General features: G+C 50.0%; 6 protein-coding genes across 6 annotated transcripts; 1 reads left to right on the top strand and 5 right to left on the bottom strand.

The window, feature by feature from the left end:
• Nucleotides 1-5,248: 5,248 nt before the first annotated feature.
• EI90DRAFT_3015925 (uncharacterized protein) lies at nt 5,249-5,969 on the bottom strand (the record flags this gene model as incomplete). The annotated part of the gene is made up of 3 exons (XM_039056942.1): nt 5,249-5,298; nt 5,348-5,587; nt 5,651-5,969. 3 exons carry the CDS (start codon nt 5,967-5,969, stop codon nt 5,249-5,251), a joined length of 609 nt encoding a protein of 202 aa, XP_038916766.1.
• A 6,814-nt stretch (nt 5,970-12,783) lies between these two features.
• EI90DRAFT_3289050 (uncharacterized protein) lies at nt 12,784-14,716 on the bottom strand (the record flags this gene model as incomplete). The annotated part of the gene is made up of 3 exons (XM_039067143.1): nt 12,784-14,315; nt 14,372-14,514; nt 14,595-14,716. Coding segments are annotated over 3 exons (1,797 nt in total), but the record flags the coding sequence as incomplete, so codon positions are not given.
• Nucleotides 14,717-15,803: 1,087 nt separating this feature from the next.
• On the top strand, nt 15,804-16,579 carry EI90DRAFT_846740 (uncharacterized protein). The gene has a single exon (XM_039068151.1). It carries the CDS (start codon nt 15,938-15,940, stop codon nt 16,391-16,393), a length of 456 nt encoding a protein of 151 aa, XP_038916764.1. The 5' UTR covers nt 15,804-15,937; the 3' UTR covers nt 16,394-16,579.
• Nucleotides 16,157-17,761, bottom strand: EI90DRAFT_3055097 (L-lysine 6-monooxygenase (NADPH-requiring)-domain-containing protein). The gene is made up of 3 exons (XM_039060127.1): nt 16,897-17,761; nt 16,694-16,813; nt 16,157-16,668 (listed from the first exon to the last, which is right to left on the bottom strand). Exons 1-3 carry the CDS (start codon nt 17,558-17,560, stop codon nt 16,589-16,591), a joined length of 864 nt encoding a protein of 287 aa, XP_038916763.1. The 5' UTR covers nt 17,561-17,761; the 3' UTR covers nt 16,157-16,588.
• On the bottom strand, nt 17,132-18,089 carry EI90DRAFT_3055096 (uncharacterized protein). The gene is made up of 3 exons (XM_039060126.1): nt 18,030-18,089; nt 17,750-17,948; nt 17,132-17,696 (listed from the first exon to the last, which is right to left on the bottom strand). The coding sequence occupies exons 2-3, from the start codon at nt 17,858-17,860 to the stop codon at nt 17,577-17,579; spliced, it is 231 nt and encodes a 76-aa protein (XP_038916762.1). The 5' UTR covers nt 17,861-17,948; nt 18,030-18,089; the 3' UTR covers nt 17,132-17,576.
• On the bottom strand, nt 17,535-18,585 carry EI90DRAFT_846999 (uncharacterized protein). The gene has a single exon (XM_039068152.1). It carries the CDS (start codon nt 18,481-18,483, stop codon nt 17,899-17,901), a length of 585 nt encoding a protein of 194 aa, XP_038916761.1. The 5' UTR covers nt 18,484-18,585; the 3' UTR covers nt 17,535-17,898.
• Between the last annotated feature and the right edge of the window lie 484 nt (nt 18,586-19,069).

Raw genomic sequence — 19,069 nt, 5'->3', positions numbered from 1 at the left:
ACAGTGCAGAAATATCCTAGGTTGCGGTGGTCAGTGTAGACCTCGACTTTCTCCTCCACTCCTTGTAGGAAATGCCGCCACTCCTCAAGGGTGCATACTATTGCAAGCATCTCCTTATCATACACCTCATAGTTATGCTCTACATCTGTGAAACTCTTGGACATGCAGGCTACTGGGTGGAACTCTCTGTCCATCTGGAGCTGGGATAGTACCATGCCAGTCGCGAAGTTAGAGGCGTCACACTCGAGTTTGAAGCAACCTGTATTGGCAGGGAAGGTGAGGACTGGGGCGGAGGTGACAGCATCTTTAAGGGTGCAGAAAGCATGGTCTTTGTCTAGTCCCCAGGCCCATGCCTTGGTTTTGTGAGTCAGCACATGGAGGGGGTGGGCAGTCTCGGAAAAGTCTTTGATACACCAGTGGGAGAAGTTGACAAACCCCAAGAAGGACTGTACTTCTTTGACCTTGGTTGGGGTTGGCCAGTTGAGAACTCCGTGGACTTTCACAGGATCCATCGCAATGCTTCCCTCGGAGATGATGAGGCTGAGATACTCAATCCGTTTCTGCTCAAACTTACATTTCTCCGGCTTCAAGAAGAGTCTCCACTTCCACAGCATCTCTAGGACCTCTCGGACAACCCTCTGGTGCTCCTCCAGGGTGGCAGTGAAGATCAAAATGTCATCCATGTAGCAGATGATGACCTCCCGGTTGACGAAGTCTCGGAGGATGTCATTCATCATTGTTTGGAAAGTTGCTGGGGAGTTACACAGGCCAAAAAAACATAACGGTGGGCTCAAATAGCCCGTGGTTGGTCGAAAACGCTGCCTTCCACTTGTTGCTGTCCTTGATGCAGACGTTGTTAAATCCCCAGCACAGATCTAGCGCTGAGAAGTACTTGGTGTTTTGGAGGCGTGTGAGGACATCCGAAATGAGTGGGAGGGGGTACAAGTTTTTGACTGTGATCTCGTTGAGCTTCTGGTAATCTTGGACTAGGCACAACAATCCATCTTTCTTCTTGACGAAGAAGACTGGGGCTCCCATTGGGGATTTGGATGCCTGTATGCACCCATTCTGCAGGTTCTCGCACAGGAACTTGTCTAGTTCCTTCTGCTCTGGTCATGACAGAGGGAAGGTCCTCCCTCTCAGGAGTTTGGCATCTGGCACCAGGTCTATTGCATGGTCCCAGGGCTTCCGTGGGGGCAGCTGGTCGAAGGCCTCCTTCAAGAATACGTCCCGGAAGTCCTGGTACTGCTCTGGGACTAGCGCCTCAAACGGTGCAGGCTCTGCTTCTGGTTCATGGGCTTCCTGGGCCATCCACTGAGATGGCATTGTGGTCGCTCTCAGTTCATGTCCCCACCCCAGAGGGATGATAGCAGCATAAATCCCATCCCCTGGTTTCACTATGGGGTCTTGGTCGGTGTGTCCTCACATCAACCGACAGGAGGATGGGCAGCGAGACATACTGACCTTTTGCCGCATCCAGTCTACCTCTGGGTTGTGGTGCAGCAACCACGAATGTCCTATGATGAGGGACTGCCATCCAAGGTTTGCGATGGCAAAGTGGGCCTGCTCCATGTGCCATCCAAACGTCAGGAGGGCCTCTAGTTCCTCAGTTATGGCCCCATTCTTGTTTGGGGCCCCATTGATGTTGCAGACAGGAATGGGTTGGGGGAGCAGGGTTGTCTCGAGCCCATGCTTTCTGGCAAACTCGGGGCTTACAAAGTTCCCAGTGTGTCAGGGGACGACTCCCAGGTCCCCATGACCCTCCCCTATGGTCCACAGCCTGTGGTGTAACCAGCCCTATCCAGGGCACAACCTACTGTGGGTAAGAAGATGAGAAGGAAGCTAACTTCTCATCTTCCCACAGTGGCCACCATATCAGGAAAACTTCCAGGAATATCTGGAAGTCACATGAAGGCAGGATCCAGGGCCGGATCATGTGGTGCATGGAGCATGCAGCACAGGAATGCGTGCGGGAAATGTAGCGGGTCCGGATGCGGGTCCAGGTCCGGGCTAGTCAGGGTGTGTGCCCTGACACAGTGGCTCCCAAGTCTAAGAGGGCTGATACAGAGACAGTAGCAAGGGAGGTCAAGGTAGTTAGCTTTACAGCTAGGTTGAGGGATCTGGGGGATTGCTTTGACAGCACGTAGATGGTGGATGGTGGGACTGCTACCTCTGGCACTGCACTTGGTATTCTCTGCTCGAGGATGCAGTTTTCCTCTTTTTCTTGGTGATGACTTGGTGGAATTAGACATTGGCGCCAACTTAGGTGCCTCACAGTATCTACATGAGTTGGTACTATTGCCTGCAGGCAGCTGGGATGCATCCCTCACTGGGAGGTACAGTTGAGCCCAGGCAAACCCTGGAAAATTTCTACAGCGGCTTGTGCTGAATATATAAGCTTCATTTCTCCACCGGACAACTCCTTTTCGATCTAGCTGCCAAAAAATACAATGTTCAGATATTTACCTGTTTTTTTTAGCCACGGCAAAATTTTTGACCCAAAATCCAAATGTTTTTTTTTTTTTTAAATAAATCTGCATAATCAGTAGCCACTATGTAACAAGAGAATTAAAGGAGATTTAAATACAGGAGTTCAGCTAGCATACATTGATTGATCTGGCAGAAGAGTATCTAATTCAGCCATAGCATCCTCACATATAGTGCGATGACTCTTTTGTTTCTTCACAGCCCAGGCTGCAAGCTTCCCAGTAAGGCCCTTCCGGTAGGCATCCATGAAGCGCCAAGCTCGGTTGATGAATTTTCGAATTGTTTCATCTGGACATGCATCCAAACACTGTATCGCTGCTGTTTTTGCATTGGCAAAAGTAGTTTTCCATATTTCACGATATCGGTATTTTGCATAACCCCAATACTATAGATGTTATAGTTAGAAATTGGAACTAGTTCAGACAAGAAAGGTTTTAACACACCATCTCAATCGGGTTCAACTCACAGTGGAACTTCGGCAGGAATATGCACAGGTGTCCTGCCTGTGTAATTAATTCTTCCAGCATTGAGACCTGATTTACAAAATCAGCCTGATGACTGAGAATGCGGGCAAGGCAGCAGTCTGTATTTTCAAATGGGCAGACAGGCTTGCACTTAGCTCATTTCCCATGTGTATTGAAACCGCGCTCCATCAAGACAGCCTCAAGGCCCTTGGGTTCACCTGCTTCAGTCACCATTGACTGAGGCATCCCCCGCTTTGAGCAATCAGGGACAGTGTCATCATTTGGGATAACAGTGTCATGCCGCTTTCGTTGTTTTCCACCATTAGATTTGTTCATATCAAATGCATTGAGAGCATTGGGACCGAGTGATGCATGCGCTGAAGACTGATCGAATATGAAGAGAGCCTGGCAGTTTGGATGAGCACGTTCAAAAATTGGGACTGCCTTTGTGCGGATCTGCTCTAGAAGTTGCTGAGTATCCCACCAAGGGTCACCATTGGCACTGGGATAAATGATTTTGCGAGCATCATTCCCCTCCGAAACTATTCCATTGTTGTCATGAGTGTCAGGGCACACCCGCCTGACCCGGGCCCACCCGGGCCCACCTGGCCACACCACACCCGCTCCCCGCTGTCTATCCCCCTCCCCCCTCCTTCCTCCCTCTCCTCCCCTTTCTTTTCCCTCTTCTTTCCCCTTTTCTTTATTCCATTCTTCTCTTCCTGTTTATTTCTTTCTATCTACACGGACCACCTTCCTTTGTATCGATGTACTATTGACCCGTCCGGCCCACACACCCCGGACGGCTTCCCGCTGTGCCCAGCACGCGCGCATGCAGCGGACGCTCTCGGGATCCCCCACGGGGACACCCGGATGCCTGCAGCTGCCCCCAAGGATGACGTGGCACCTGTCATGTGACTCAAGCCGCATGTACATAAATGTACCTGAAGTGGGAACTGAAGAAGTAACCTTCTTCTCACATTCTCCACTTCAGGTAAGTAGTATAGTTTTCCCCTTTAATAATAATAACACATTCTCCACTTCAGTCTGAGTGGCCAGGGACCACTGTCCCAGATCAGGCCCGCCAGTATGCACACCCGCTCCACACCCCGCGACGGCCTCAGTGCCGGATACTACCCCCGGGCCCTCTCGACTCCGGACGCGTCCCTGACAATGAGTTGGCCACTTTCTTCATATATAAAGTTGGAAACATGGATTAGATGGCCTCGACTCTTTTTCTGGAGCACAGACTGCCCCTCGGAAAGCCTTTCATTATAATTAGTTTGCACCACATTCTTCATTGAAATTGATGTGATGCTCACCAGGCACTTCTCTTGAACTCATTTGTGTGGAAACAGCTCTCATTGTGCCAGATTGGAATGATCTGCTTTTCATTCTCACCCAGCGCTGGCTCATTTCGCTCCAGAGAGGTGCCATTGAAGACATGCTGGACCATTCTGGCCTCGTACTCCTTCATTTTGGGTAAAAAAACCTCGTTCCGGTACTTCACAACATCCTCGCGCTCGTGCCCATCCATGTAAACCCCTTTTTTCAACACACTCCTGCGATAGCCTAGTTTAACAAGCCAGCGGCATGCTGTCTGGCGTCCCAATGGTTTCTTCAAGGTAATACCAAGTTCAGGTAGGATTGCTGTGTTGAGGGTGCAACGGAACAATTCTGGGGTCAAATTTTTTGCTGACTGCAATGCTAGCCATCCCCAGACCGCTTTTTCAACATCAGGATCATCAAGGTGACAAGTCCCCTTTCGTTTTCCTCCCCAGCGTTCAATGGGAAGTGACTCATGCTTTTCATAACAGCATGCCAATGCTCGGACACGTGCCGCAAAATATCTCCCATTTCCATCGTGTTGGTCAATTGCAATGTGAATACTTGCTGGGATCTGCTTATAACCTTTCATACGAAGGGTAAACCAGCTCCGTAGGAGGTTATATTGAGTAATCTAGAGCATGGTTACCAACAATGTCACTGGTGTGCCCACGCAGTCATGATTTCAAAACTCACCTGAGTTAGCGGCATGCTGACTATGTTCTTCTTTTTCTGGTCCAGCAGAATGTCATCAATCTTCTTCTGAAGCTCTTCCCATGTTTTTAGCTTGGTCAATGGAGTAATGGGTGTCACGTCACTCATGAGCTCCTCCATTTCCTCATCTCCAATGTCTTCACCCTCAATCTCATTTCCCTCTTCACCCACCGCTGCTCCATCATCATTACTGTCAAACATGTAATTAACATCTCTGCGCTGCCGTTTACCTTCAGCCACACAGGAGTCGCCATCAGTTGTCAAGGGAAGGCCCAACACATTGATGGCACGCTTCCACTTGGCTTGGCCACTGATGACAGGTGAGGAAGAGTCGCAATCCCGATTATTAATTGGGATACTAATAATGTTGGATGGATCATTCAGGGGTGGGGTGCTAGAAGTGGGCACATCGCTGGACATTGTGGAGGTGGTGGGTTCAAGAGTGGTACTGGGTTTCTTGAGAAGGAATCCATCCAGTTGTGTCTGTTTCAGACCTGCCTGACAGTCTTTTCTTGCATAAAGTCTCCGTGTTCGCTCTGCTTTGTTGGCGATTACTGGTCCCTTTCCATATGGGCCTCGAGTCTGTGAGTGGCACATCACTGGAAATTGATGAGTAAGTGGTTTCTTATTGTTAATAATGTCACAATGAGAGTTTGGCTTACCAACTTCCTTCGCTTTAGACTGCCGTGCACAATCTGACTTATTTGTTGCATAGTTGAAGCCATACTTTGGATGGTATGGCATCTCTTCCACAAGTCTATTAGCAGCTCTGACTCTCTTTGCCAGAGTTTCCACTACTTCGTCCTCCCCACATCCATGGACATCTTCACTGTCGGGATCTTCATCACTGCATGCTAAAAATGGTATCCCAGGGCTCAGTTCACCCCTGCAGCGGTAAGGGTCCCATTCATCCTCATCACTTGAGTCCGAAATATAATCAGAGACCTTTTCAATAGGTCCCAAGTATTCCAGAATTGACATAGACTTAGGTGTATTTGAGTTTAGGCCTGATGGGTTGGCGGATCAGAAGCAACTTTGTCTCGTGATTCAGTGGCCAAACCAAGTTGCACCATTTGCGGCACCATTATTGCATGTATCACAAAGAGCTATTCAGAATAATGTTGCCCTTTGGCAGGCCTTTCGAATGGTGCTAGAGCCAGGCTCTGGCACTTATTTTTTAGCCCATGGCAAAATTTTGCAGTTCAACAAAAAATAAAATTTTGATTTGGGCAATTGTGACAAATGGAAATGATACCGACACACAAAATGAAGCATTTCACACATATTCAGGGGTTTCCGGGGAAAATTTAGGTCGACGAAAAAACTTTCAAGTGTTTGCTTGGGCTCAACTGTACTCTCCAAAAGTGTAATCCTGCATCATGAGATCATGAGGAGTCATGACATGTCATGACAATTGAATTGAATCAGACATTTTTTACATTGAAAATTTTGGATTTCATGACAGTTCATGACAAATTGTCATGAACTGTCACCAAATTTCATGAACCATCATGAACCATCATGTGCTGACAAGGTTCATGACTGCTGGTGACACAATATGACATGATGTCTCATGGAGGTTCATGAGTGGTCATGATGTTCATGAACCTTCATGACCTTTCATGACAGGTCATGAAGGTTCATGGAGTGTCATGGAGTGTCATATGTTTATTTTGACCTTTCCCCATCATGTAAAATGCTATAATGTCCCATGATGCATCATGGACATTCATAATGCTCCATGAACATGTATGATGAGTCAATGCATGAGATGTCACAAGCACTTATGAACTGTCATGTGACAGACCTTATTTGTGACAGCACTGACTGATCAACCTCCAACTCATGGACTTGTGTTGGCACTGCACTGAACCTCCAGCCACCTTTGCTGCTTGGTGTTAGAAACAGTGCTTGAGGGTATGGCAGTGTGAGTGATCACTTAGCTGATAGGTTACTCCATTGCAAGGCATCAGGGGGTTGGGATGTTGGTTTCTGTCAGAGACCAGGTTTGAGACGAAGGAAAGTCTCCGTGGCGGAGGGCTTCAGCCTCAGCGACTTATGCCAAGAGCGCTGTGCCTAGTAACACATCCGTGCCCTAACTTACTAACTGGCAACCAGAACTGAAGGGGGTTAACTCTAGTCGATTTTATTACTGAAGTGTAACCTATGTACAAGTTGGATATATATATGGTTACAGCGAAGACGGGTCCGCAAATGGCAGAGCCGAACGGAGCGGAGCTAACAGGGTTAAACATTAGCCGACTGAATATTACCGACGAGTCGGGTCGTGGGGTTAACAGAAAGGCAGGCGATAACCCAGAAACGGAAAGGAGGGATAGGCCCAAAGGTGGGCTCTGCAGGGCAGGCGAGTGTATTGCCCAGTGGAGGCGGGAGTGTGCTAGCGGACATTGGAGCTGTCCGGAAGTCTTCAGGGCTCCGTACTTAGGGAGGCGTAGGTAATAAATTGAAAGGAGGGGGTGATGACCATCGAGGGGTACCGAGGGGATTGCAGAATACGGGAGCTCCGAGGTTAGTGAAGAAGGAGCGGAGGTAGACCGGAGGGATCGGAGGGACCAGAAGTCGATGGCTGGGGATGGATATGACAGTTTCAACAACTCAGTGGGAGTGTTGTGTCACATGCTCTAGGCTATCCTGTATTTCAGGTGTAGCAGAGGGAACCTGGTGGTGATGTAGGCTCAAGTGAAGACAAGGTCAGAGGTGAACTATGGACAAGAGGACTTGGGGGGTATTCTAGTTGACATTCAAACTGGGGTACATAGGTAGTATACTATCTACAATGCATAAATATGAAAGGGAGAACAGAAGAGGGGCTGGTGGGTCTGGCACCTGAATGGGAGGCAGAGTGGTGAATGCGACAAACTAAATGAGGGACAAGAACCAGGGAGACAGAGAGTGAGAGAATGAAATGAACAATTAAACAAAGAGTCAAAGTAGGGAGGCAACTGACAACCTGGGTGCCAATATAGTAGCAGATCAAGTGTCAATATTTTACTTATTCATTCTTCACCTGGGTTCTTGTCATTGATATTTAACAATCCCCACTCATTTCTGCACTGGACCAACTGGCCCTTCCCATGATTTCTCTCCCTTATTTATACCTTGTAAATACTTTCAGGGACCTTAGTCTGAAGATCAACTAGAGCAACCCCCCTCTTGTGTGATGCTTTCATATCACTTTCAACATGTAATTAACCAGTATGGCCCCAATTGTCATTGTTGTACCAAGAATCCTAATTTATGATCAATCACAATGATTCTTGGGAAGACTCATAGTGATTCATGAAGGTCCATGAGGGTCCATGATCCTTTATGAAGGCTCATGACACTTCATGACACTTCATAGACAGGCATGTAACCACTCAAAACCTGCCTGGAACCACTTAAGTCATGACCCCCATGCAGGTTCATGACATCTCATGAAATTCCATGATGGTTTGTCATGAACCATCATGACTGTGTATGACACTTCATGCTGCTTTGTGAAGTTTGGTGACCATTCATGAAATGTCATGACTTCCATGATGGTTCATGAACTGCCATTACACTTTTTGCAAGTTACTGCTCACTGGTTGCCTTCCTGAAAATCCTCTTGGGCTTCTACCTCCTGCCCTTCCCCTCTATCTGTCTCCGGCTCATCCACTAGCTGCCTTCTCAGCCCTTCCATGAGTGCCCTGAGGTCCTCTGGGTGCATCTGTCTGGCTTGGTGGATTTTTGGTTGTGGGCAGTCTTGCACGATGTGCCCTGGTGCATTGCAATTGTAGCAAAGCCTGTTTCATCTTTGGTCAGTCCTTGAGTGATCGAGGTCCGATGGGTTGCGGCCCTCCCCCCACTGCAGGGCAGGCTGTGGGAGGCAGCGGTGCAGCAGCAGGTGGGGGGTGCAGTGGTGCAGGGGCTGGGCAAGCTTGCAGGAAGGTGGTAGGGAGTAGGGATCTTGCAGGTGGGAGTTGGGGCCTGGCTGGGGGCAAGTGGGGCTGCATTGCCTGGAAGCATCGCCACTGGTTGTCCAGGAGGGTGTCATATCTGTGCATACCTGATCCTGACCCAACTCCTGGACCTCCATCTTCACCACCTCCAGAGTCCTACCCTACCGCTGTCCATTCTGATATTCACCTTCAGTCCTGACACCACACATGACACCACACCTCCCCTCACCCCTCATGCCACCTCCACTCCCCCGTCCTTCTCCTGCCCTATCTCCGTCCGCTCCAATACTCACCTCGGACCAAACACCACACCTCTTCCTCCTCACAACACCTCCACCCTTCCGTCACTCTCCTACCCTTCTCCCATCTGCTCCAATACTCACCTTCGGACCTGACACCTTCCCTCCAGTGATCTGGAGATCTTGATACATGCGCCGTAATTTTTGATGATGTGATGTGAGGTCATCTTCTTCCGACATTCTTGCACTATAGAATTGCCACCGAAGATAGATGCATGCAATACTCCCAGAATCCTCATATTCATTCTGGAGTGTGTCCCAGATTTCCTTCGCAGTATCTACCGATTCAATGAATGTTTGCACAAATGGGTTGCACCGGACACGCATTTGGAACATGGCTTTGCTGTCTGACTTTCAGATTTTAGCTTCATGTCATATCCATCCCCGGCCATCGACTTCCGGTTCCTCCAATCCCTCCGGTCTAACTCCGCTCCTCCCTCACTAACCTCGGAGCTCCCGTATTCCGCAATCCTCTCGGTACCCCTGTCAGGGACTCGTCCGGGGTCGAGGGGGTCTGGGTATAGCGTCCGGGACCAAGAGCCTGGCGGGGGGCGGATCGGGCATGCGTACTGACAGGCCCGATGCGGGACAGTGGTCCCTGGCCACTTAGACTGAAGTGGAAGGTTGTTATTATCATTAAAGGAGAGATATTGTACTACTTACCTGAAGTGGAAGGTTGAGAAGAAGGCTACTTCTTCGGTTCCCACTTCAGGTTCGTTTATATACATGCGGCTTGGATCACATGATGGGTGCCACGTCACCCTTGCACACAGCCATAACCACCCGGGTGTCTCCGTGGGAGATCCTGAGGGCATCTGGTGCAGGCGCGCGTGCTGGGCACAGCGGGAAGTCGCCCGAGGTGCCCGGGCCGGGTACATGGTGGGCACGCTGCAGGTGGGTCAATTGTACATTGATACAGAGAAAGTCGTCCATGTAGAATAAAGGGAGAATAAAGGAGAAGTAAGATAAGGAGAAACTGAGGAGGGGAGGATGTAGGGGGGAAGAAGGGAAAGGGGGAGGAGGTAAGGAAGGGTGGACCGGCGGGGTACCGGGTCAGGTTGGGCCGGGTGGAGCCGGGTCAGGCGGGTGTGCCCTGACAACCCCTCGATGGTCACCACCCCCTCATTTCAATTTATTACCTACGCCTCCCTAAGTACGGAGCCCCGAAGACTTCCGGACAGCTCCGACGTCCGCTAGCGCACCCCCGCCTCCACTGGGCAATACACTCGCCTGCCCTGCAGAGCCCACCTTCGGGCCTATCCCTCCTTTCCGTTTCTGGGTTATCGCCTGCCTTTCCGCTAACCCCGCGACCCGACTCGTCGGTAATATTCAGTCGGCTAATGTTTAAACCCCGTTAGCTCCGCTCCGTTCGGCTCCGCCAATTGCGGACCCGTCTTCGCTGTAACCATATATATATCCCACTTGTACATAGGTTACACCCCAGTAGTAAAATCAACTAGAGTTACCCCCCCCCTTCGGTTCTGATTGCCAGTCAGTAAGTTAGGGCACGGACATGTCACTAGGCACAGCGCTCTTGGCAGAAGTCGCTGAGGCCAAAGCCCTCCGCTACAGAGACACTCCCTCGTCTCGAATCTGGTCTCTGACACTTCATCAGATTGATTGGCAGCAATTAAGTCATCAAGGGATTTCTCTATATGTGGGAGTAGGTCGAGGACTCTGAATCTTTCATGTTAATTCTCCAGGTTCGGTAATTCTCCTTGCCGGTTAAGGCCGGAATTTTATATCCGCTGAGAGAAATGTTGTCAGCTGAGGAAGCCATAGTAGCAACTGAGTTGAGAAGTCAAGCGAAGTCCGAGTGTATTGAGTTAGATAGGTATGACCCTTAGGCTGGGCTCATAACCTCTTGTAATGTAGGGATTCCATATAAGGCAATCCGCTACCTCAGCGGTAACACTCATGAGACCAGATGTAAGCTAAGGTAAAATCTAATGATTTTTGTCAACGCCCGTCTGTGCGTATTTATATACAATGTAAATCCATTGTGGAGCGGCCTGTTAAGGTAACTCCTGTGCGACTACGGAATTAGTAATTCCCTCCACATAGTCCTCCACATAAACACCGGCTGTGTCCGGTCCCCGTGACTTGTGATTACAACAGAAAACATCGGCGCCCCGTTACGCACATCGGCATTCTCCGAAATGGAGTCGGACAGGGCGAGAGAAGAGCGCGATGATCGAGATATACTGTCAGCCACCCCTGCCAAAGGCCGTGACGATCGAATCGTCTTATCGGGCGAGGCTGAGGCGATGTGGGTGCCATCGGGGGAGAGCACGGTCAATGGGGCCGAGCGCCCTTGCAAGGGCTCACTGATTGATGCAGCGTCCCAAATTCGGATTGTCTTGTCTTGGGAGCCTGAGGCAATGCGGGTGCAATCGGGAGAAAATGCAGCCGACCAGACTGTGTTGGAGTGACCTTGCAGACACTCGCTAATCGGTATACCTGAAATGACATCCCAGATTCGAACTGTCTAAGGAGCCTGAGATGATGTAGGCGCTATTGGGAGAGAATGCAACTGAACAGACCCCAGCAGAGTGCCCTTGCAGAAGATTGCCGATTGGAGCACCTGACATGACATCCCAAATCCGAACTGTCTTGTCGAAGGAGCTGAGGCGATATAGGTGCCGTTGGGAGAGAATGCAACTGGGCAGACTTCAGCAGAGTGCCCTTGCAGTGGCTCGCCGATTGGCGCACCTGACACGGCATTCCAAATCCGAACTGTCTTGTCACCAGAGCCCGAGATGATGCGAGTGCCATCAGGGGAGAATGCGACCGACCGAACAGTGTGAGTGCCCTTGCAGAGGCCTACCGATTGGTGCACCTGACACTGCATCCCAAATTCGAATTGTCTTGTCAGATGAGCCTGAGATGATCCAGGTGCCGTTGGGAGAGAATGCAACTGACCAGACCTTTCCGGAATGCCCTTGCAGAGGCTCGCCAATTGTCGCACCTGACATGGCGTTCCAAATTCGAACTGTCTCGTCTTCAGAGCCTGAGACGATGCGAGTCGCCCATTGGAGCACCTGATGCGGAATCCCAAATTCGAATTGTGTTATCGGAAGAACCTGAGATGATGCGGGTGCCATCGGGAGAGAATGCAACCGAGTAGACCCAGCCAGAGTGCCCCCACAGAGACTCGCCGATTGGTGCACCTGACACAGCATCCCAAATCCGGACTGTCTTGTCGAAAGAGCCTGAGATGATGCGGGTGCTGTCGGGAGAGATTGCGAGTGACAGGACGAAGCCAGAGTGTCCTCTAAGTGTCTGACGAATCACAGGCCATCGCTTGGGAAGCCCTAATTGAACAGACAGAGTATTCTGGAATGCATTGCGCATGCATTGTAGAACAGCAGACTGAGAAGGTGAAAACGGCAAAGCTGAGAGATAGATGTGTGGCACGCTCTGACCGATTGGATACCCGAAGACGTTCACAAATGTATATGCCTCTGAGATGATTTCTTCGAGTCCCCGCTCGTAATTCTATGTAAGTAAATCAATCACTCGTTCCCATTGCACACGAGAAAAGTGGCCTACCTTAGCCCAACTAGCCGCCTTCCTTAGAATAGAGGGTATCATAAACATGCGGTCCTTCACACTGAATACCTCGATCCAGTATAGGAACTGGCGATTGATGAAGTTCATAACCGCATCGACAAGGGGATGCGGACCTGGCTCTGACATAGATCCAAAACCCAAATGGTCTGCCCAGTATTCGCTTGCATACGTCAGCGCAGGCGTTATGGCCCGATCGATTCGCTGTTGAATTCCCTCGATTTCCCTGTTCCGGTAATAGGACGTCTCGATCCCGCAGATATTAAATTTGAGATCTCGTTTCATCACCTGGAGACAGCCAGATGCAAGATCAAGGTGATGAACAGGTGTGTTTATGTGCCATTGCGGATCTTGACACCGTTTGGAGTCGCACAGAAAATCGGTAAAGGATGTATGTAAGACTTGAACAGGACGCCCGCGACCACCCTGCAACAGCGATTGCAACCGCGAGAGCACCACCTGGACCTTACCTAACTCCAGTCCTAGTAGCTGACTGAGCTGCCAATCTGTTAGCTGCTCACGAGCGACTACTATTGCACCGAGGATGGAATGTACAGCTTTGAGTTTGTTTTCGTCGTATGAGTCGAATGGATGAGTAAGAGCGACCCGATACAAATTATCCAACCCAGCATGCGATGGGGCCTGTACTGATGCACTTAGCACCTTTTTCAGCCTTTCTTCAGGAAAGCCGGATTCAAGGAAGCGAATGGTTGTAGATGCCCAAATGAAAAGACCTCTGGACAGAGCGACAAGCTGCCGTATTACGGGGTCTCCTGGCCAATTGGATGACAGACCATGGCCTACGAAGGCATCAGCGCTGCAGGTAAGCCGTTGTTGGAAAAGGAGCTTGATGTCAGATGATGTCGACTCATCCCCGATCGGCACGTCACGCACGTCAACACCCAGACGCGATAGGGCAGCACCAATGTCGGGTTCGTCCCGGCTGGCTATCAGAAACCGAAAGGTACTCGGAAGCCTTGCAAGGCCTTCAGAGAGTGCGCGAAGGAGCTTCGTCCTCGTCTCCATAGTACCACACTCATCCAGGGCATCAAGGACAATTACAATAGGGCCTAAATCAAGCTCTGCTGCAAGTTCGGCCAGAGGCGCCTCTAGAAGATGCTTGAATTGCATATCGAGGGCGGATGTAGTAATGTCGGGCAATTTTTCGATTTGTTCGGCCATTTTCACGGCAAAACTAGGATTGAAACGAGCCAGCTGGAAGGCAAGAGTACGTATCACACAAAGGGGTTCACCATCAAGAGGGTCGTTCCGGTCCCAGAACAGAAAAGCGCCACGTCGGCGCAGCTCTGAGAAGTGTTGAGCAACCGTGTTGAGTATGGTACTCTTGCCGGATCCAGCCGGTCCACGAAGCCAGATGACATTATGACCGGGAGGCAGGCTAGGATCTGTCAGGGAATCGATGAGGTTTTTCAAGATGTCTACTCGAGTCCCAGGCAAGCATGTATCTCGATCTCCCGCATCCATGGTGGCAGGCTTCAATGCCTCGATTTCAACTGCAAACCCTGAAGGTAAGTAATGTCCGGTGCACAGAAGGTGGAAGTCATCGCACCAAGTTTTTCCACGCCCCTGGATATTTGGACCGAGATGAATGCACTGTAAGATGTTACTCCCATATGAAGGTCCTTGTCAGCACCCCCGAGAGGTTCGAGATTGTTTGGGAGGTGTTTGAGAATGTTTGGTGAGCGAGTCGGCCTGGGCACATTGATTGTTCACTGAACTAAGCAACACAACCAACAACGAGCGGCCTACCTATGAGCCCACGGGACACATACTGCTTGATGAAAATTCCACATTCCGTCGTTTGGACAGAAATTCGGATAATGCTGGCTTCGAGGAGCTGAATTTTGTTCTTCAGCTCATCAACGGCATCGACGAACGAATAAAGGTCAGCCATGACGCGACAAGACCGCAGAGTGCATCGTCTCCCTCTATCTGCCCTCGAACAGCCTGAAACAACCGCTCGAAATTGTCAGCGCACGGGTTTGCGCTATAATAACGACGAATTAATACTTGGCACACCGAACTCAAGACCTGCCAAACAATATTTGCGTAAGGATGGAGCTGCCCGACGGCGTCGCGCAAACTAAAGATATGTTACCGCGGAGCAATGCATACCTTGGCTGTTTTATCGACAAAATCCACCACAGTCTTGGTCTTGTCGACCACTTTGAGCACGCTGCCTAGATCTCGAACCGCAGCCGCTGAGTCAGTAGCGCCTCGAACCGGCTCGGGAATCTCGAGTGACGTAGGTAGGTCCTGGCAATGTCGTGTGCGGCTTGAGGAACTCGCTTCGTAGTGTCCAGCAACTGAACAATGAGCGAGCCTGCCTCTCGACCCCGTTCGTCATGAAGTGTTAGGGCAGTTCCTGCAGCAGTTTTAAATGAGACCACCCAACGAGGCAAGACTAAGGATAACCAGCTCACGTTGGTTATTTATCTAGCAACTTTTCCGTTGTGATGTGCGCAGAACGAAGTAGGATGGGACCGAACCATTTGCGGGAGTGCTTGAGATGAAAGGACAGAACAGAAGACAACTCCGCTGTTCTGAAGGTACGTACTATCTAGGCTGACCTCCATTAATCGCAAAACCTACATAAAACAAGTGTGGCCCTAAGTTGGGTTCTGTTTTGCCTCAGTTCATTTCCCGATAATACAGGCCTGACATAATGCGCTGGGCCCGAGGGTGCTTTCTTGACGTCTCCGGCCTTAATGACCGCTTTAGAATGAGGGTGGATGGAACCACTAGGACGAAGGTGACGCACTAGCTAGGGAGCAAACGCATTTGGAGTCTCCATGAGTTGTCATGTGGACCACTGGATTTGGCTCAAATCAATTCATGGGCCGTCCCCTCGGTCCATCATTGTCCTGTGCATAGATGCGCACCTGGGACCTGGCAGCTCCGCGGGGCGGCTTAGGCGCTATCTTTTTCAAATTCCTCCTACGGAGTAGCGGACCTGCAAATTTTTCGCCCGGGACTAAATTCATTTTCGGACAAGGTCCTCCATTATTGCAAATTCTCAATAACCCAGGGTCCTTCAATCATTACTCTCTCCACTTCGTTTTCCTTCCCCCTGCATTCTTTCTACTCTCGATTGTTACTCTTCCTCACTCCCACAATGCTTTCCATTCCACCGATAGCGACGGTCAGCGATCGTTCCAAACTGGCGGAGGTAGCTGTCTTCGATATTGTCATGAAATCGGACTACAGCAACCAGAAAAATGCAGCAATTAATGCGTGGAAGGAGCATGGTGCACGCGTTTGTCGTTCAACTGTCACTGTCACTGAGTCCTCGTCCTCACCGCAGCGCCTCAAAGTCAATTCCACCAAGTTCCAATTAGGGTTACCACTGAATCGTTACTTGAGGAACAAATTCTCACAAGTTATTACTCCCGTAATACAGTTGCTCGACGCTCCAATTATATTCAGTTATTACCTTGCTTTCCCCGTGGAAAGTCCTGGACATCTGGCACAACAATGTCGAACGGAGTCTCGATTGGGTACCTTCCGTCATATCACCTCCAGAGTCTCCAACAAGCACAAATGTCAATCCGAGGAGCCCCAGGGCACCTAATTATGTTTGGGAGTATCGGAAAGGAGTTGCTCCAAGTGATTGAGGCTTAGTAATTATCCCGGGTGCTGGAGCGTAAGCGTGAGTAATCCATGCCAATGCGAAGAAGCTCGGTGTGCAATCGGGGCTACGTCGGATGAAGAGTCCGAAGTCGTGTAATATTGAGTGGCTGCAACTATGGTTCGGTATCTGAAAATGTTAATCCGAGGGGTCTTCAATGCATCGGAAGGTGCGCCCCGGGCATGTGCTCCGTCTTCCACTTTCTGGTCGTATATATGCTCATATATCTGGACATATTGACACGCTCAGCTGCCATTGCACAAAGAATACCAGTGCTACTGACCTTGGCCAGGGTGTTGGGATTGACGACACCATAATTCGTATTTTCATACTCTCGCTTTACCTCTGATCTAGCTTCTTTTGCTGTTAAGATTAAAGAAAAAATCCGTCGAAAGCGGGGTCGAAGATTTCGTTTGCGGATGGAGAATCGTCCGATGGTTTGAGACTTCCTCGGTGAATGATGAGATCGACGGAATGGTTGGATGGAACTGAGTGCTCGGAGCTAGGGGCAGGTGGAGGGAAGACACCCAAACGGGCTTGGATGTCGAGGAGGACTTCGGCTGCGCTCTGACCGCTTCCAACGACAGCGATACGGACTGGTCGGAAATTGGTACTCCCACTCCCAGTCGTAGTTGAGGGGCGTTTGAAGATGATGTCACTGAGGATATCATGCATAATGCCGTCGATGCGGTGCGCATATACTGAGGTGTGGATAGTTCGACTGGGAGCTCTGACAGCAAGCGCAGATAGCGAGGGAGGTACTCTCGGTGTTCCTCCGGGCGCGATAACAAGATGCTTTCCTCTCCGGACGCGTTTTACGGGGTGTCCACTTTCGGAAAGCGAGGTTACTGAGACGACTAGGCCATCGCTTTGAATGCTCAGGACCCTCTCGCCGTAATGAACCAATACACCGGGCTCGCGGGCAACTTTTTCCGCAGCCCATATCAGATAGTCGGAATATTCACGTCGACTGGGGATGAAAGAGCCTCGGTTAATGAATGTGACGAGGCGATTGTGTTCGTGAAGGTAGGAGAGGAAAGTGTCTGAAGAGGTTGGCGATCGTAGCATGGCTAGATCTTTTAGGAAGCTGTGGTCTGTAAATTTCGCCATGAAAGGAGAAAAAGGTTCACAAGACTCGCCTGATTTGCATGCTTGCGCCTGGCAGGAGCATGCCCGGATGCCACTGAAATGACGAGCTTTTTTCTATGAATGTTATGGTATCTAGGGGTAGTGGTTTTCCTCGTGCCTAATGCTTGGACTTTGGAGTGTGTATGATGTGTAAGAGCGCACTTCACATACGATATATGCGCGTTTCTTTTCAAGGAAAGCTATTGCAAGGGCCAGGGCGGCGGGGCCGAACCCCACGCAGACCAGATCGGAAATATGCCCATGACATTCAGTATCCATCATGTCTCAGGGAGAAAGATCGAACGCGAGGAATATTCCCGCTATTCCGTAGCAGTTTTCGCGATCTGTGCAAGAGGTCCTCTAAAAGTATCTTCCGCGGACTTATCAGATAACGCCAGCGTGAAATTGGGGAATTGTTGGTGGATGTTATTGAAACCTAGCAAAAACTCACGGCAGGCATCGAAAGAGGGGAGCGATTGATTAGGGTCGATAGCATAAAGAGCGATGCACACGGAGTAACGAAGAGCGTGCGAAGCATGAGAAGACAGGAGGTACTCAAACAGAGCGCGGCAAAAGAGATCACGCGAAGGATATTGAGAGCGGTGAGCAACACACGCATCTAGACAGCTGGAATAGCAATGAGCACAGAGAATGTGGCGTAAGAGCAAAATCCGTTGATCGTTGATCGTCAATGAGAAGTCATACAGGCCGTGAGCTATCGTTTCTTTGGTGAGATGGTAATTGGAAACCCCGTCATTGGTTAGGAAAATTAATGGCCACGAACCGTGAAAAAACGCTAAGTTGGGAGAAGACGACATGGTGTAGTGCAAGAGTACGGAGAGGGGAGAGTGCACTTGGTGTCGAGGGGGAGATCGGATAAGCCAGGTTGTAAAGCACGTGGACATGAACAAGGAGGTTTCCAGCGTTCAGCTGTCGGCAAGCGTGATGAGCTAAAATCGTATGTCAGCAAGCTGAGGCAAAAAAAGGGTATAACCGGGGTATAACCAATATTTGTGCACGGCCATTCAGTCTACGCGTCCAAGACCCGCTGCAGAGTAGCGGCAATTTCACATCGTAATATGTATTGTAGTTTAGCGGTTCAATGTCATCACCGGAACTTGGTTCTCAAAAAATCGCCCCAGAACCGAACCACCCCTAGGCCACTACGAGTAATAACTCCTTTGCGCTCTTCGCTGCCAATTGAAGGGGCGGGTGCCTGGGAATTACAACGAATATGTCCCTTGCATTCCGAATGAAAGGTCATACCAATTCCCAGTAGGCTGCCATTGAGATATCCCAATAAAGTCCAATAGTAAATCCAGTCGGAAGGTGGAAACAAAGGACGAACTGATGTATGTCCGTGCGATATGAGACCAATTGCATGCACACGTGAAATGGCAGCCTCAATACCACGTTCTGTCGAATGCAACGATCGACAAGCAAACAGCTGGGTGAACGAATCGGGCCCCTCATTGGAGGAGAAGAGCAAGC

Source organism: Cantharellus anzutake, assembly GCF_015039405.1.
Source record: "Cantharellus anzutake strain C23 chromosome Unknown EI90scaffold_20, whole genome shotgun sequence".
Taxonomy (NCBI): Eukaryota; Fungi; Basidiomycota; class Agaricomycetes; order Cantharellales; family Hydnaceae; genus Cantharellus; species Cantharellus anzutake.
This window is presented reverse-complemented; position numbering and strand designations above follow the sequence as displayed.

Bases quoted from the DNA above. Each gene is read 5' to 3' on its own strand.
- EI90DRAFT_846740 (XM_039068151.1), top strand. From the start codon at position 15,938: ATGCTTTCCATTCCACCGATAGCGACGGTCAGCGATCGTTCCAAACTG.
- EI90DRAFT_3055097 (XM_039060127.1), bottom strand. From the start codon at position 17,560: ATGGCGAAATTTACAGACCACAGCTTCCTAAAAGATCTAGCCATGCTA. The intron at 16,814-16,896 runs GTCTCAAACCAT...TAATCTTAACAG, and splicing joins TCTCATCATTCACCGAGGAA to CAAAAGAAGCTAGATCAGAG. The intron at 16,669-16,693 runs GTGTCAATATGT...CAGATATATGAG, and splicing joins TTGTGCAATGGCAGCTGAGC to CATATATACGACCAGAAAGT.
- EI90DRAFT_3055096 (XM_039060126.1), bottom strand. From the start codon at position 17,860: ATGATGGATACTGAATGTCATGGGCATATTTCCGATCTGGTCTGCGTG. The intron at 17,697-17,749 runs GTATGTGAAGTG...TCCAAGCATTAG, and splicing joins AAAAGAAACGCGCATATATC to GCACGAGGAAAACCACTACC.
- EI90DRAFT_846999 (XM_039068152.1), bottom strand. From the start codon at position 18,483: ATGTCCACGTGCTTTACAACCTGGCTTATCCGATCTCCCCCTCGACAC.